At 43.2% G+C, this 17,322-nt stretch overlaps 3 protein-coding genes and 1 long non-coding RNA gene across 5 annotated transcripts; 3 read left to right on the forward strand and 1 right to left on the reverse strand.

The window, feature by feature from the left end:
- The first annotated feature begins 716 nt into the window (after positions 1–716).
- Positions 717–4,676, forward strand: lyset (lysosomal enzyme trafficking factor). The gene is made up of 2 exons (XM_042503705.2): positions 717–866; positions 3,236–4,676. The coding sequence occupies exon 2, from the start codon at positions 3,244–3,246 to the stop codon at positions 3,628–3,630; it is 387 nt and encodes a 128-aa protein (XP_042359639.1). The 5' UTR covers positions 717–866; positions 3,236–3,243; the 3' UTR covers positions 3,631–4,676.
- A 222-nt stretch (positions 4,677–4,898) lies between these two features.
- Positions 4,899–6,101, reverse strand: LOC148186782 (uncharacterized). Its single transcript, XM_088089453.1, has 2 exons — positions 5,903–6,101; positions 4,899–5,255 (listed from the first exon to the last, which is right to left on the reverse strand). Exons 1-2 carry the CDS (start codon positions 6,099–6,101, stop codon positions 5,158–5,160), a joined length of 297 nt encoding a protein of 98 aa, XP_087945579.1. The 3' UTR covers positions 4,899–5,157.
- Positions 5,129–11,624, forward strand: ubr7 (ubiquitin protein ligase E3 component n-recognin 7). Of its 2 annotated transcripts, XM_088089451.1 has the most exons (13): positions 6,140–6,280; positions 6,650–6,853; positions 7,657–7,784; positions 8,026–8,159; positions 8,313–8,373; positions 9,035–9,130; positions 9,227–9,280; positions 9,375–9,480; positions 9,841–9,908; positions 10,054–10,218; positions 10,421–10,586; positions 10,735–10,796; positions 11,378–11,624. In XM_088089451.1, exons 3-13 carry the CDS (start codon positions 7,668–7,670, stop codon positions 11,468–11,470), a joined length of 1,122 nt encoding a protein of 373 aa, XP_087945577.1. In that variant the 5' UTR covers positions 6,140–6,280; positions 6,650–6,853; positions 7,657–7,667; the 3' UTR covers positions 11,471–11,624. The 2 variants fall into 2 exon arrangements, with proteins under 2 accessions (XP_087945578.1, XP_087945577.1); XM_088089452.1 differs by lacking the exons at positions 6,140–6,280; positions 6,650–6,853 and adding an exon at positions 5,129–5,264.
- A 2,848-nt stretch (positions 11,625–14,472) lies between these two features.
- On the forward strand, positions 14,473–15,811 carry LOC148186783 (uncharacterized). Its single transcript, XR_015779147.1, has 2 exons — positions 14,473–15,250; positions 15,590–15,811. It is a non-coding gene; the product is annotated as an uncharacterized LOC148186783 (long non-coding RNA).
- The last annotated feature ends 1,511 nt before the right edge of the window (positions 15,812–17,322 follow it).

Below are 17,322 nucleotides of genomic sequence, written 5' to 3' on the forward strand. Positions count from 1 at the left end.
CAGGTGTGTTGGAGGGTTGCAGCTGTGTTACAGGTGTGTTGGAGGGTTACAGGTGTGTTGGAGGGTTACAGCTGTGTTACAGGTGTGTTGGAGGGTTACAGCTGTGTTGGAGGGTTACAGCTGTGTTACAGGTGTGTTGGAGGGTTACAGGTGTGTTGGAGGGTTACAGCTGTGTTGGAGGGTTACAGCTGTGTTACAGGTGTGTTGGAGGGTTACAGGTGTGTTGGAGGGTTACAGGTGTGTTGGAGGGTTGCAGCTGTGTTGCAGGTGTGTTGGAGGGTTACAGGTGTGTTGGAGGGTTACAGGTGTGTTGGAGGGTTACAGGTGTGTTGGAGGGTTACAGGTGTGTTGGAGGGTTGCAGCTGTGTTGCAGGTGTGTTGGAGGGTTACAGGTGTGTTGGAGGGTTGCAGCTGTGTTACAGGTGTGTTGGAGGGTTACAGGTGTGTTGGAGGGTTACAGGTGTGTTGGAGGGTTGCAGCTGTGTTACAGGTGTGTTGGAGGGTTACAGCTGTGTTGGAGGGTTACAGGTGTGTTGGAGGGTTGCAGCTGTGTTACAGGTGTGTTGGAGGGTTATAGGTGTGTTGGAGGGTTACAGCTGCTGATAACTGCAGACTTTGTGCAAATCAGAGTGACAAAGTGCTGCCCTGTGATTTGCTGCAGCAGTGTTTTATGATGCCAAAATAAAAGTGTAGGGAAGCTGTCTGAACACTAGTTGGCGCTGGAGATCTATTAATGACGTCATTCAGGGGTGTCATGTGACAAAACAAGAGGGAAACGGTATTTCCTGTAACTCCGTGACCGACGGTGCATCCCCGAAACGAGCCGACAGCAGACTTTTAATTTGAAACAATCAGCGCGAAGGAAGGTAAGAGCTAGTTAAAGCACGAGCTATCGGGCTAACGGAGTGCTAACAGGCTGCTAACGTGCTGCTAACAGACTAAGGCGCCACTAAAAGATTAACGTGTTGCTAACAGGCTAACGGACTGCTAATATGCTAAAGTGTTGCTAACAGGCTAACGGACTGCTAACAGGCTCATGAGCTGCTAACGTGGTGCTAGCACAATGCTAATCGTCTGTGTGTAAATACACAGAGCAAGATGGAGGTGAGCAGAACATCACGGCGTTTGACATCCTACTGAGTCAGAATTAAACTGTCTTAAACGTGTGGGGTTTGGTTTGGAGGTTCTCTTGAATCACCGTGAACCTGGGTCAGTGTTCAGGTTTACAGCTCTATATTAAGAGCCAAAATAGGGTAAAAAATGAATGGGGTTTGGTTCAGAGAGCCTATAGATCTGCAATGAACCTGGGTCAGTGTTGAGTTTTACAGCTGTTTATTAAGAGCTAGAATAGGGTAAGAAATGAATGGGGTTTGGTCGGAGCGGAGAGTTGATATCACAGTAGTGTTTGTGGTTGGAGCATTGAGGTAAATGGACTCAGAGGACTTAAATTGGCTGAAATGTAGCTGGAGTCTGGTACAGACTGTAATGGAGGAGTTCTGACTCATTATCTTCTGTTTCAGTGTAGATAAAATATTGATTAGGCATACTACTGATTGGTTTGCCTCACTGTATGGGCGATGTATACTATTGATCGTAGTATTGATAGATTTTTCCTAAGATGATGTGTGGGCTATCACATATTGACTATTGTTTTTCTTCACAGTATAGAGCACGATATATTGATTTATATTTTGATTATTGATTTGCTTACGTCACATTATGGAGCATGAGATATTGATTTATATATTGATGACTGATTGTTTTTCCTGACAGTATGGCAGATAATATTCTCATCACATATTGATTTCTGAATGGTTTATTTTATTTTATGGAGCAAAAAATTGTTATTGATTGTCTTTTCGTTACTATATGGAGGTTAATATTGATGACATTAATTACTGGTTGATTTTCTTCACTGTATGGAGGATAAAATATTGATGACATTGATTATTGGCTGGTTGTCATCGCTGTATTGAGGTAATATATTGATATATAGTGATTATTGATTGGTTGTCTTCTCAGTGAGGAGGATGATGTATTGATAATGGTATGGATTATTGATTGTTTTTTCTTAATAGTATGGAGGATGATGTATTGATCACATATTGATTATTTATTGGTCTTCTTTACAGTGTGGAGGATTACATATTCATTTTGTCTTTATTATTGCTTTTCTACAAAGTATGGCAGACAATATGTTGGTTATTCATTGTTGACAGTCTGGAGGATGATATATTGATCACATATGGATTATTTATTTTAGTTTTCCTTACAGTATAGTGGATAATAAATTGATTCATATATTGATTAGCGATTTGTTTTCTCCACAGTGTGGAGGATGATGTATTGATCACATATTGATTAATGTTATGTTTTTCCGCACAGTATGGAGCATGATGTATTGATCACATTGATTATTGATTGGTTTTCTCCACAGTATTGAGGGTGATGTATTGATCAAATATTGATTATTGGTTGGTTTTCTTCACAGTATGGACTGTGATGTATTGATCACATATTGATTATTGATTGGTTTTCTCCACAGTATTGAGGGTGATGTATTGATCACATATTGATTATTGATTGGTTTTCTCCACAGTATTGAGGGTGATGTATTGATCACATATTGATTATTGATTGGTTTTCTTCACAGTATGGACTGTGATGTATTGATCACATATTGATTGGTTTTCTCCATAGTATGGAGTGTGACGTATTGATCACACACTGATTACTGATTGGTTGTCTTAACAGTATGGAGGATGATGTAATGATCACATATTGACTGTTGATTGTTTTCTCCACAGTATGAATGATGTATTGATCACATATTGATAATTGATTGGTTGTCTTCACAGTATGGATGATGGTACATTGATCACACATTGATTATTGATTGTTTTTTTTCTTCACAGTATGGAGGATGATGTATTGATCACATTGATTATTGATTGGTTTTCTCCACAATATGAAGGATAATGAATTGATAACATATTGATTATTGCTTGGTTTTTCTTCACAGTATAAAGGATCATGTATTGATCACACATTGGTTGTTTTTACTTCACAGTATGGTGGATGATGTATTGATCAGATATTGATTATTGATTGTTTTTTCTTCACAGTATGGAGGATGATGTATTGATCAGATATTGATCATTGATTGTTTTTTCTTCACAGTATGGAGGATGATGTATTGATCAGATATTGATCATTGATTGTTTTTTCTTCACAGTATGGAGGATGATGAACTTCCGTCAGCGGATGGGATGGGTGGGCGTGGCTCTCTACCTGCTGCTCAGCATCATGGCGGTGTATTACGTCTTTGAGGTCCACAGCTTCAGTTTGGAGCATGTGCAGAGAGGTGTGATCGGCCCGTCGGCTCCACCCCTCGACATCAGCTGGTCTCAGAGCGTCAGCGCTCGTCTGCCGCCACTTCCTGTCTGGATATGGGCGTCGATTTTCCTGCTGCCTTACCTGCAGCTCTTTCTCTTCCTGTTCTCCTGTACAAGAGCCGACCCTCGAGCGGTCGGTTACTGCGTCCTTCCTGTCTGCCTCGCCCTGCTCTGCAGCCGTCACGCCACACGCAAACCGACCAATCAGAGAGGCCAGCCGCTCATCGACACATAGAGAGGACAACCAATCAGAGAGGACCGTCCCTCAGATGACTGAATTTTTTGTGTTGTTTGTGATGTCACTTCCTGTGTGCCTTTAAACAGTTTAACAAACCGTCCTGTGAGATTTAACCCTACTGTCTGACAGGAGATGATGCAGGAACTGCCCTTTACTGCCCTGCGTGTCGACTGTCAGGCAGCTGTAACTCTACAGAGAATCCTTTTCTGTGATTGGCTACAGGACATTTAGTATGTGTGTCACCGGTCAGTACTGTTGCTATGGTTACCTGCAGTTTAATATAAAGAGGGGAAGTTAAACGACTGACTGAAAAGCTGCTAGCCAATCACAAGATGAGTCACATGACACGCTGGTATCCATGGTGACTTTATTGCAACATCTATGAAATTTTTATGTTTTGTAAAGATTTGTAATTTATCATGAAAAACAGAAACATTTATTGAACAGACTGGAGGAGGCGGGGCCAAACACTACGGGTGCAAACACTGAACGTGGATCGAGAATTAAACTGGCTGAAAAATGATTGGGGTTTGGTTCAGAGAGTCTATAGAACTACAGTGAACCTGGGTCAGTGTTCAGGTCTACAGCTGTATAATAACAGAGATAAAATATGATAAAAAATGAATGGGGTTTGGTGGGAGCAGAGGTAAATGCACTCAGAGGACTTAAATCGGCTGAAATGTAGCTGGAGTCTGGCTCACACACTAATAGAGGGGTTCGGGTTTATTACTGATTTCTTTCTTTTCAGTATTGATTAAGTATTGGTCATGTACACTACTGATTGGTTTGTGGATGTAGTGATGATTTATTGTAGTATTGATGGATTTTTTTTCTCAGATGATCTGGGGCTGATTACATATTGATAATCGATTGACTATCTGGGTGGGGGAGCAGATCTGAATTTCTAGAGACAGCAGCTGTGACATCATGTTTGTGAACATTAGGGGACATCAAGGGAGATCAGAGGACATTCTGGGACAATCCACAAACAGCAAAACATGGATATGTTGACAGAGTTTAATTAAAGGAGAGATCAGATCACAGTTATGTGTCTCCTCTTTGTCTCTGTCTCCTTTCTGTCTCTGTCTCCTTTTTGTCTCTGTCTCTTCTTTGTCTCTGTGTCTCTTATGGCTCACAAAGAATTTATTTATTAAAAAAAAGAGATTGATAAATGATTTATGACTCATTGGTATCTAATTGATGCATGATAACAGTTGATAAAGCATTGATGACTGATTGATGCAGTAGAAGAAAAGGGAGGCCGGTTCCAGACAGATTTTATTATTTTATTTTTACCTGACTAAACATCGAGTCAGACACACCTGTTAGGCTCCAGTGAATCATGTGACTGATCACCTCATCACCTTTGAACAAAACATATTGTTGTTCTGTCTCACACAGTCTTTGAGTGTCCCCAACTGTTCAATGAGTCCTCAGGTGCTACAGGAGTCCCCAGGTGTGTCCTCATGTGTTTCAGGTGTGTCCTCAGATGTTACAGGTGTGTCCTCAGTGTTACAGGTGTCCTCAGGTGTTTCCGGTTTTGGATCTTTTAGCTGGAGGTTGAAGTTGAGAGTTTGGAGGCTCCTCGTCTCCTTCGTCACTGTCCTCGTCCTCCTCCTCACCTGCGTCAGGTAAAGCATTAATCAGAAAAACTGTTGTTATCTCACAGAATTGACAGCTAACATCCTGTTTGTTTACCTCTGACAGGTAACGTCCTGTTTGTTTACCTCTGACAGGTAACGTCCTGTTTGTTTACCTCTGACAGCTAACATCCTGTTTGTTTACCTCTGACAGCTAACATCCTGTTTGTTTACCTCTGACAGGTAACATCCTGTTTGTTTACCTCTGACAGCTAACATCCTGTTTGTTTACCTCTGACAGGTAACGTCCTGTTTGTTTACCTCTGACAGGTAACATCCTGTTTGTTTACCTCTGACAGCTAACATCCTGTTTGTTTACCTCTGACAGGTAACGTCCTGTTTGTTTACCTCTGACAGGTAACGTCCTGTTTGTTTACCTCTGACAGGTAACGTCCTGTTTGTTTACCTCTGACAGGTAACGTCCTGTTTGTTTACCTCTGACAGCTAACATCCTGTTTGTTTACCTCTGACAGGTAACGTCCTGTTTGTTTACCTCTGACAGGTAACATCCTGTTTGTTTACCTCTGACAGCTAACATCCTGTTTGTTTACCTCTGACAGGTAACATCCTGTTTGTTTACCTTGTTTAGCCTGTTCTGCATGGTTAGCAGTTAGCAGCAGTTAGCTCACCTTCTGCGCAGTCTCCGCGGGTTTTTTCCCGCTCCACGAGCTCGCTGAGGAGTCGCGACACGTTCTGGTTCAGCTCCTGAACTCCGTGAATCAGAGCACTCAAATTATTTTCCACGTTGACGCAGATTTTCTGTCTCTGTCCGTCTCTGAACCTCAGCTCTGCCGACAGCGCCGCCATGTTTACCGCTGCCTGCGTCATCACGCACCGTCTGACGCCTTCACGCGCCCTCCGTAACTCTCCGGGGCTTCCGGTGGTCCTGAACCTCCAAACCAAAATGATCATCAGTGATCAATAACGGCGACCGACTGATCACTTCACAATGACGGAAGCTTCATGTGATTTCCCGGTCCGCCTGAACGTAACGCAGAACCACCGCAGTACGTCACGACGTCAATACAGTTTATTTATATTTATTTGTTAGGTTTTAAATTTAAAGTTCGCTTGTTCTTCTGATTGTTTCTATTATTGTATACAATTATTAATGCTAAATTTAAAGTCAGTTTGTCCCATGGATGTATTATGGTAAAATGGGTTTGTCCTGCTGATAGTTTTTTTTCTGTTATTTTAATTATTAAAAAAAAAAAGATTATAGAGTACTTTGTCCTCCTTATGATTGTCTTTATCGTGTATTTTTTTAAATTTAATTTGAAATCCGTTTGTTCTTCTGATTTTTCTTATTATTTTTTGTTTAATTATTATTTTTTTAATTTAATTTTGAGACCGTTTGTTCTCCTTTTATTTTGAAGTCGGTGAACTCTGACCCCAGATTAATGCCGCCAAATACGATCTACGGAAACGAAGCGGAAGTTGTCATCAGAGCCAACAGCAGCTAGCGGTTTGCTAACAAAGATCCGATCAGCCGAGCATCAGAAGAGCTGATTATCGATTAATATCGACCAGGTATTGGCGGGTGTGCTGTCGGATCAGACGGTGTGAACACTTCCGGTTCGGTAAGTTTGTGTTGTATTGACGCAGCTAACAAAGTTAGCATCTCTGCGGAGGGATGCTAACAGAGGAGCTAACGGAGCCAGCTGATGCTATCTGATGCGAACGGATGTTATTGATCGTTTACCGATCGACAGCTGATCAGACTGACCGATGATGCGATTAAAGCTGTCTGTGAACTCATCGAGTTTCCTTCAAATAACTGGAGACGGTAGAGACAGACAGCAAAGATAGTAGAGACAAATAGTAGAGACAGGCAGAAGAGACAGTAGAGATATACAGGAGAGACAGACAGTAGATACAGCAAGGACCTAAAGTTGAGACAGACAGAAAGAGACAGACAGCGGAGACAGTAGAATTATAGCCATTTGTTGTCAGGTGTGACAGTAGCAGCCTGTCTCCATGGTAACAGGTGTGACAGCAGTAGCCTGTCTCTATGGTAACAGGTGTGACAGCAGTAGCCTGTCTCTATGGTAACAGGTGTGACAGCAGTAGCCTGTCTCTATGGTAACAGGTGTGACAGCAGTAGCCTGTCTCTGTGGTAACAGGTGTGATATCGGTAGCCTGTCTCCGTGGTAACAGGTGTGACAGCGGTAGCCTGTCTCCGTGGTAACAGGTGTGATATCGGTAGCCTGTCTCCGTGGTAACAGGTGTGATATCGGTAGCCTGTCTCCGTGGTAACAGGTGTGACAGCAGCAGCCTGTCTCCGTGGTAACAGGTGTGATATCGGTAGCCTGTCTCCGTGGTAACAGGTGTGACAGCAGCAGCCTGTCTCCGTGGTAACAGGTGTGTATCCTGTGTGTTGCAGAGCTGCTGACGATGTCAGAGGAACAGACGGTGTCTCTGGTCGATGTTCTGGAGGAAGATGAGGAGCTGGAGGAGGAAGCTTCAGCCGTGCTGGCAGGAAGTGACTCTGATCACTGCTCCTACCCTCAGGTGAGTCCTCACACTCTGCCCAGGTATATACAAATACACACTGAAATATACGTATATATGCTCATATACAAATATCATATGCATATGAGCGTATATAAGTATATTTCAGTATCAGGGTGTGTATTTGTGTGTGTGTGTGTGTTTGTGTGTGTGTAACAGTATGTACAACTGTGTGTGTGTGTGTGTGTGTGTTTGTGTGTAACAGTGTGTGTAACAGTGTGTGTGTGTGTGTGTGTTTCAGGGCTATGTGAAGCGTCAGGCTCTGTACGCCTGCAGCACGTGCACTCCAAAGGGCGGAGAGGCAGCAGGAGTCTGTTTGGCCTGTTCATACAAATGTCACGAAGGTCACGACCTCTTCGAACTCTACACCAAGAGGTCAGCACTCGGCTTCAGTTTAATAATTCACATCTACACATCTCATCTCTTAATGACTTTAACCCGAACTGGTTCTAATATTTAAATATATAAACAAACTGAAACAATCGTTTACAAGACGCGTCACTGACTCTTCTTCTTTGGTTTCTGCAGGAACTTCCGCTGTGACTGTGGAAACAAGAAGTTCACAGAGCTGCAGTGTAAACTGTTTCCTGTGAGTTCATTTAATGCTTCTGATTCACTGCTGTGTGAACGGTCCTCACGAAGACAGTCTGATGTGTGTGATTGGTCCCTTTTAAGACAGTTCAAAGTGTGTGCATGATCCACATAAAGACAGTTTACGTGTGTGTATGATCCACATAAATATAGTCTGTTGTGTGTGACTAGTCCCTACAAAGACAGTCTGATGTGTGATTGGTCCCCATGAAGACAGTCTGATGTACGTGAATGGTCCTTATACAGACAGTATGAAGTGTGTGAATGGTGTGCCCAAAAACAGTCTGATGTGTGTGAACGGTCCTCATACAGACAGTGTGAAGTGTGTGAACAGTGCTCATAAAGACAGTTTAATGTGTGTGAGCAGTGCTCATAAAGACAGTTTAATGTGTGTGAACAGTGCTCATAAAGACAGTTTAATGTGTGTGAACAGTGCTCATAAAGACAGTTTAATGTGTGTGAGCGGTCACCATGAAGACAGTTTGATGTACAAACAATACCCATAAAAACAGTCTGATGTGTGTGAACGGTTACTGTGTTGTGGTTATTGAGTGAAAGGTGGTCCCCACAGTGCAGATTCAGGTGACATGTCCCCCTAAAGACACAGTGAGGACATCACAAAGTTACACTGGGTGTGTGTGTGTTTGTGTTTCTTGCAGGAGAAGGAGGACGTCAACAGTCTGAACAAATACAGTCATAACTTCTTTGGAGTTTACTGCACCTGCAGCCGGCCTTACCCAGACCCAGACGACCAGGTGAGACACTTACCTTACCCTCACCTGTCCACCAGGTGTGCTTTGGTTCCTTTATTAAATCTGTGTCTCTCTCTGATTGGCTGGTTTTGTCTCCAGGTAGAAGACGAGATGATTCAGTGTGTGGTGTGTGAGGACTGGCTTCATGGCAGGGTGGGTCCAAGAAAAGTATCTGACACACACCTGACACACCTGTCAGCCGTGATGTTCACTGATGGCCGGTGAACCCACCTGTTTGTGTTTTCAGCACCTGGGCTGCGTCGTTCCAGACTGTGTGGAGCTGCAGGAGATGATCTGTGAGTCCTGTATGAACAAAAACCCTCTGCTCTGGACCTACGCTGCTCACCTCTCAGGTAAACACACCTGTTCATCTCACACTGCTCACCTCTCAGGTAAACACACCTGTTCATCTCACACTGCTCACCTCTCAGGTAAACACACCTGTTCATCTCACACTGCTCACCTCTCAGGTAAACACACCTGTTCATCTCACACTGCTCACCTCTCAGGTAAACACACCTGTTCATCTCACACTGCTCACCTCTCAGGTAAACACACCTGTTCATCTCACACTGCTCACCTCTCAGGTAAACACACCTGCTCATCTCTCACTGTTACCTGTCAGGTGACATCCTTGTATCACGTCAAACTGCTGTTAGGCTTTCTGTATCTGTGATGTACTTCCTGTTTTGTATGATGAACTTCCTGTTCAGTTCCAGGTGTGGCGCAGGTGAAGGAGGAATCAGCGGCAGATGAGTCAAACGCCACCATAGAAGAAAAGGTGAGAGTTTTTAACTCTGTTACCATGGTAACAAAAGGTGTCCAATTCTAAACATTAAGCAGTAATGAGAAAATAAATAGTGACATGGGGATGATGTCATCCATCTCACCCTAATCTGACTGATCAATAATCAATAATCTGTCAGGGGGATGATGTCATCGAACCGAGCTGTAAGCGGAGCCGCGAGGAGGCGGAGCCAAGCTGCAGATTTAAGAAGCTGCAGGCGACGGGTCAGAAAAGAGTCCAATCAGGCGCCGTGTTTTGGCCATCAGCGTGGCGCTCCAAACTCTGCTCCTGCGACACCTGTAAGGTAAAACTCACCTGTCTGAGTTTCTATTGGCTGAGGCACTGGTGATGTCACTGTGAGGTCATGGGCCTCTTTGTGATTTTAAAAAACAGCAGCGGACATGTTTGGATCAGCATTCACTCTTTAACCCAGCAGACACAAATAAACAGAAAAACAAAAGAAAATGTCTAAACTGCGTGTGAACGGCTGAGTGTTTGTGTCTCAGGAGAGTCTGTCTGCAGCCGGTCTGTCCTTCCTGTTGGACGAGTCGGACACCGTCCTCGCCTACGAGAACCAAGGAAAGAACAACGAGCAGAGACAGCAAGGACATGACCCTCTGATGTCAGCGCTGGACAACCTGAACCGAGTGCAGCAGCTCGAGATCATCCACGGTATGCAAAACTACAACTACACATAAAACTACAATAACTTCACATAAAACTACAAGACCTACTCCTAAAACTACAAGAGCTACACTTAGAGTTGCAAGTACTACTCATGTGACTGTGATGAAACAGTGGATCTGTTGGTGTCTTTCAGGATACAACGACATGAAAAGTGAACTGAAGGACTTTCTGCAGAGATTTGCAGCAGAAGGAAAGGTCAGTTTCAGAGACTGTGTCTCACGTGAGTCCTCAGCACTGGCCCGGGTTTGAATCCGGGTTTGAATCTGGGTTTAAATCCGGGTTTGAATCTGGGTTTGAATCTGGGTTTAAATCCGGGTTTGAATCTGGGTTTGAATCTGGGTTTAAATCCGGGTTTGAGTCTGGGTTTGAATCTGGGTTTGAATCTGGGTTGTGGCCCTTTGCTGCATGTCATCCATGTTCTCTCGCTTCCTTTCCTGTTACTCTCTGACTCAACTATAGTAAAGGCAGGAAAAGCCCCCAAAAGAAAGACTGAAGGTGACTTTTGACTGACCTTTGACCTCAAGCTGACCTTTATTGATCTTGGAGTGATATTGAGCTTAAAAAAGAGAACAAATCTGTGTGTGTCTGATGATGTCATGTGACTGTTGTCTGATAGGTGGTGACTCTGATGATGTCATGTGACTGTTGTCTGATAGGTGGTGACTCTGATGATGTCATGTGACTGTTGTCTGATAGGTGGTGACTCTGATGATGTCATGTGACTGTTGTCTGATAGGTGGTGACTCTGATGATGTCATGTGACTGTTGTCTGATAGGTGGTGACTCCTGATGACATCCGTCAGTTCTTCGAGCAGCAGCAGAGTCGAAAGAGACGGCGAGACGATCCCGGACGCTTTTACTCAACCTGATGACCTTTGACCTTTGTTGACCTCCTGACGGGGGTTGTCCTCCATCTTTCACCTTGTTTTAGTTTTTATCTGCAGTTTATTTTGAAGCTGTCGAACTTCCTGTTTGTGTTGTTCCCTTTTTAAACTAATAAAGTGGTTCAGCTGAGGAATAATACGGAGACGTGTCGTATTCCAGCATCAGTCAGCAGAGCTGATCGATTATGTCACCGTGGAAGCTTTAAAAACTTAGAATCTTTGGAAATTTAAGGGTTAAAATCATATTTGTGTTTAAAACAATGAAAACAAATGTATTTTTTTACCAAACAAACAGCATCACATTTTATCTCTAAACTTTCTGTTGTGGAAAAATCTTTAGATTCAAAAATAAAATCCCTCAAGTAAATGGAAACAGTCTGTACTTCCTGTAGTTCAGTCAATCACTCAGATTTTATTAATATAGCACCTTTCAAACAAATCAAATGCAATTCAAAGTGCTTTACAGTTTGATCGAAAAATAAAAACAAAACAAGTTCAACATATGAAAAAGGCAAAAAAGGAAAACAGAGTAAGTAAAACCCATAAAAACAAAATAGTAAGACACTACATAAAAGCCCGAATAAGGAGATAGTATTTTAGTTTACGTTTAAAAGTATCAGTATTTGCAGATCCTCTCAGATCCTTCGGCAGGCGGTTCCAGCGTTTTGGAGCATAATGGCTAAAAGCAGAATCACCAAAAGTTTTGGTTCGACTCAGTGGAACAGCTAAAAACGGGGAATCGGAGGAACAGAGGGGCCTTCTGGTTCATAAACTAAAAGCATCTCTAAGATGTAGTCTGGTGCAAGGCCATGCAGTGCCTTAAAACTAACTGAATAATTTTCAATGCGAAAACTAGCAGGGAACCAGTGTAAAGTGTGTAAAACAGGCGTGATTTGTGCTTTCCTTCTCGTCTTAGTCAAAACTGGTGCTGCAGAGATCTGGATTGTAGCTGTTTGTTTGTGTTCTTTGGCAGACCAGAAAGGAGAGCGTTGGTTCGGGTTTAGTCCAAGTATGTTCAGTTTGGAGGCCAGTTTTTGTCCCTGAGCCTTTGGTTTAATGACTAGTACTTCTGCTTTGTCGTGGTTGAGTTGTAAAAAGTTCTGTGACCTTAATATCTAAAATACAGTTAAAAAGTGAGTCAATCGGCCCAGTGCCATCAGGAGACAGCCACGTAGAGCTGAGTGTCAGCAGCATAGCTGTGGAGAGAGATGCCATGCCTCCTGATGACACTGCCTAGGACCAGCATATATACATTAAAAAGTAAAGGTCCTAAACTTGATCCTTGTGGTACACCACAGGTAACCTCATATTGTTTGGAGCAGTGATTATCTATTGACATAAAATACTTTCTTCCACAAAGATATGAACTGAACCAATTTAAAACGATTCCAGACAGGCCAACACACCCTTAATCTATTTAAGAGAATCTGGTGGTCCATTGTGTCGAAAACAGCACTCAGGTCAAGTAATGATATTATAATAATACTAATAATAACTTTATTTTTTTACAAAGTGATTTCAGTCTGTACTTTCTGTAGTTCAGTCTATACTCTCTGTAGTTTAGTTTGTCCTTCCTGTAGTCCAGTCTGTACTGTCGTTCACTGTGTGTTCTTCCTGGAGTTCACAGTATGTACTTCCTGTTGTTCAGTCTATACTTCCTGTAGGGCAGAGTGTGTACTTCTTCCAGTTCAGAGTGTGCACTTCCTGTAGTTCACAGGGTATAGTTCCTGTAGTTCAGAGTATGTACTTCCTGTAGTTCGGTGTTTACGTCTTGTAGTTCAGTCTGTACTTCCTGTAGTTCACAATGTGTACTTCCTTGAGTTCACAGTGTGTACTCACTGTAGTTCAGTCTGTGCTTCCTGTAGTTCACTGTGTACTTCGTGGAGTTCACAGTATGTACTTCCTGTAGTTCGGTCTATACTTCCTGTAGCCCAGTGCGTACTTCTTCCATTTCAGATTGTGTACTTCCTGTAGTTCAGTGTGTACTTTTTGTAGTTCAGAGTGTGTACTCTTTGTAGTTCAGAGTGTGTACTTTTGTAGTTCAGAGTGTGTACTTTTGTAGTTCAGAGTGTGTACTTCTTGTAGTTCAGAGTGTGTACTTCTTGTAGTTCAGAGTGTGTACTTCTTGCAGTCCAGAGTCTGTACTTTTGTAGTTCAGAATGTGTACTTTTGTAGTTCAGTGTGTACTTTTGTAGTTCAGAGTGTGTACTTTTATAGTTCAGAGTGTGTACTTTTATAGTTCAGAGTGTGTACCTCTTGTAGTTCAGAGTGTGTACTTTTGTAGTTCAGAGTGTGTACTTTTGTAGTTCAGAGTGTGTGCTTTTGTAGTTCAGAGTGTGTACTTTTATAGTTCAGAGTGTGTACTTTTATAGTTCAGAGTGTGTACCTCTTGTAGTTCAGAGTGTGTACTTTTGTAGTTCAGAGTGTGTGCTTTTGTAGTTCAGAGTGTGTGCTTTTGTAGTTCAGAGTGTGTACTTGTAGTTCAGAGTGTGTACTTCTTGTAGTTCAGAGTGTGTACTTTTGTAGTTCAGAGTGTGTACTTTTGTAGTTCAGAGTGTGTACTTGTAGTTCAGAGTGTGTACTTCTTGTAGTTCAGAGTGTGTACTTTTGTAGTTCAGAGTGTGTACTTTTGTAGTCCAGAGTGTGTGCTTTTGTAGTTCAGAGTGTGTACTTGTAGTTCAGAGTGTGTACTTCTTGTAGTTCAGAGTGTGTACTTTTGTAGTTCAGAGTGTGTACTTTTGTAGTCCAGAGTGTGTGCTTTTGTAGTTCAGAGTGTGTACTTGTAGTTCAGAGTGTGTACTTCTTGTAGTTCAGAGTGTGTACTTTTGTAGTTCAGAGTGTGTACTTTTGTAGTTCAGAGTGTGTACTTTTGTAGTTCAGAGTGTGTACTTGTAGTTCAGAGTGTGTACTTCTTGTAGTTCAGAGTGTGTACTTTTGTAGTTCAGAGTGTGTGCTTTTGTAGTTCAGAGTGTGTACTTGTAGTTCAGAGTGTGTACTTTTGTAGTTCAGAGTGTGTACTTTTGTAGTTCAGAGTGTGTACTTTTGTAGTTCAGAGTGTGTACTTTTGTAGTTCAGAGTGTTGTGGTGTGTGTTGTCAGGAGCGACGTGATGTCACAGGTCTGGTGGTGAACATCAAACAGTCGTTAACGTTGTTTATTTTCCATCAGCTGTTTGTTCTGCTGTCACAGATTTAATCAGCCGCAGCTGCTTCCTGTCTCAGGTTAACCCCTCGATCACCGCAGACACCTGATCTGTGATCAGCTGCCTCCTGCGGTGAAGTTAACCCTTCGATCTCTGATCTGAGCGACAAAAAAACTTTATCTGAACTCTAAAGTCATCGTTCAGACTGACGTCCAATCAGCTGCTGCAAAACACCACACCTTCTCCTCTTGCTCCTCTTTCTCCTCCTCCTCCTGCTCCTCCTTCTCCTCCTCCTCCTGCTCCTCTTTCTCCTCCTCCTCCTGGTCCTCTTTCTCCTCCTCCTCTTGCTCCTCCTCCTCCTCCTCTTGCCCCTGAGTTTTAGTCCGTCTCAGCAGCTCAGAGCGAACACCTCTTCATCTTCATCACTAAACCTGACTTCAGAATCAGAGTCCCGCAGGTGCTGCTGAGGGACCAGGTGTTTTTATTGCCGAGATGATGGTGAATGCTGTCCTGAGGATGATGGGAAATGTTTCCATGACGACTCTGACTCGTCCAAAAGTTATCCTGAAGGAGACAAATAGGACGATCTACAGCAAACCTGCGAGAGACAAGATCGGAGTCGGGGTGAGTCTCGGTCCATCTGTCTGTGTTTCTGTCTTTCTGTCTGTCTGTCTCTGTGAGTCTGTGTGTCCGTCCGTTCTTCTGTCCGTCTGCCTGTGTCTTTGTGAGTCTGTGTGTCTGTCTGTCTCTCTGTCTCTTTGTCTGTCTGTCTGTCCATCCTTCTGTCTGTCTTTGTCTCTTTGTCTGTGTCTCTGTACTCTGTCTCTCCCTGTCTGTCTGACTCTCTGTCTGTCCTCTGTGTCTCTGTCCTCTGTCATCATTATTTTTCTGTCGTTGATGTCTTCAGTTCACCTGTTTCAGATGATCTCGTCTCTGATTGTTTTTTTTTTCTGTCTCTGACAGCAAAGTTTTTTCGTCATGTCGGTGTTCGCTGTCTCCTTGTTGACTCCGGCTGCCTGGATCCTTCATCACCTCCCCGAGTACCAGAGGAGGTCCAAACTGACCCGAGGCCGACCGTCATCGTCCTCCTGCTCCTCCTCCTCCTCATCACCGCCTGATAATCTTTAATCAATAAATGTATAAGATCATGAAGTCAAATTCATTCATAAAACATAAATTCAAAGATTTTCTGTTCAAAGAGTTGTTATTTCAAAATAAGAGCAGACTGTTGAAAATATTGTGACCTCGTTTTCGCTCTGCTGAAAGTTGTCCAAACAGGAAGTGTTTGTTTAGTTTGTTCTACTGGATTTAATCGCTTCCTGTTTGAGTTCCCAGGGACAAGACGTTATGAAACCTGAGAGGAAGACAGAGATCTTCATCACCATCATCATCATCATCATCATCATCATCATCATCATCACCATCACCATCACCATCATCCCCATCACCATCATCATCACCATTACCAAGACTGCCACCATCATCACCATCATCACCATCACGACAAGCGCCATCATCATCATCATCATCACCATCACCATCACCATCACCATCACCATCACCATCACCATCACCATCACCATCATCACCATCATCCCCATCACCATCATCATCACCATCACCATCATCACCATCACCATCATCCCCATCACCATCATCATCACCATTACCAAGACTGCCACCATCATCACCATCATCACCATCACGACAAGCGCCATCACCATCATCATCACCATCACCATCACCATCACCATCACCATCATCACCATCACCATCACCATCATCATCACCATTACCAAGACTGCCACCATCATCACCATCACAAGCGCCATCATCATCATCATCATCATCATCACCATCACCACAAACGCCATCGTCATCACCACCATCACCATCACCATCATCCCCATCACCATCATCATCACCATTACCAAGACTGCCACCATCATCACCATCATGACAAGCGCCATCATCATCATCATCATCACCATCACCACAAGCGCCATCGTCATCACCACCAGCACCACCATCATCACCATCACCATCACCATCATCACCATCATCCCCATCACCATCATCATCACCATTACCAAGACTGCCACCATCATCACCATCATCACCATCACGACAAGCGCCATCATCATCATCATCATCACCATCACCACAAGCGCCATCGTCATCATCACCACCACCACCATCATCACCATCACCACGAGCGCCATCATCATCTTCACGACCACCACCATGATCACCATCATCATTACCATCACCAAGACCGCCATCATCATCACCATCATCATCATCACCGTCACCGTCATCACCATCATCATTATCACCTCGACTGCCATCATCATCACCACGATCATCACCATCATTGTCACCATTACCATCATCCCCATCATCACCATCATCCCCATCACCACGACCGCCACCACCATCATCACCATCACCACAAGCGCCATCATCATCACCATCATCGTCACCATCACCATCATCTTTATCACCATCATCATTATCACCACGACCGCAATCATCATCACCATCATCATCATCATCAACAACAGCTGAAAACCGTGTATTATTCCTTGCGAAGCTACATCATGGTATGGAATGTTGCAAAACTGGCCAAAAACACTATACTATAGCAAATCGGCTGAAACTGCAATACTTTATATTGGCAAAAATGTAAAAATTTG

The sequence above is a fragment of the Plectropomus leopardus genome, chromosome 16 (genome assembly GCF_026936395.1).
Source record: "Plectropomus leopardus strain MGB_pleo_1.0 chromosome 16, ASM2693639v1, whole genome shotgun sequence".
NCBI classification, from domain to species: domain Eukaryota; kingdom Metazoa; phylum Chordata; class Actinopteri; order Perciformes; family Serranidae; genus Plectropomus; species Plectropomus leopardus.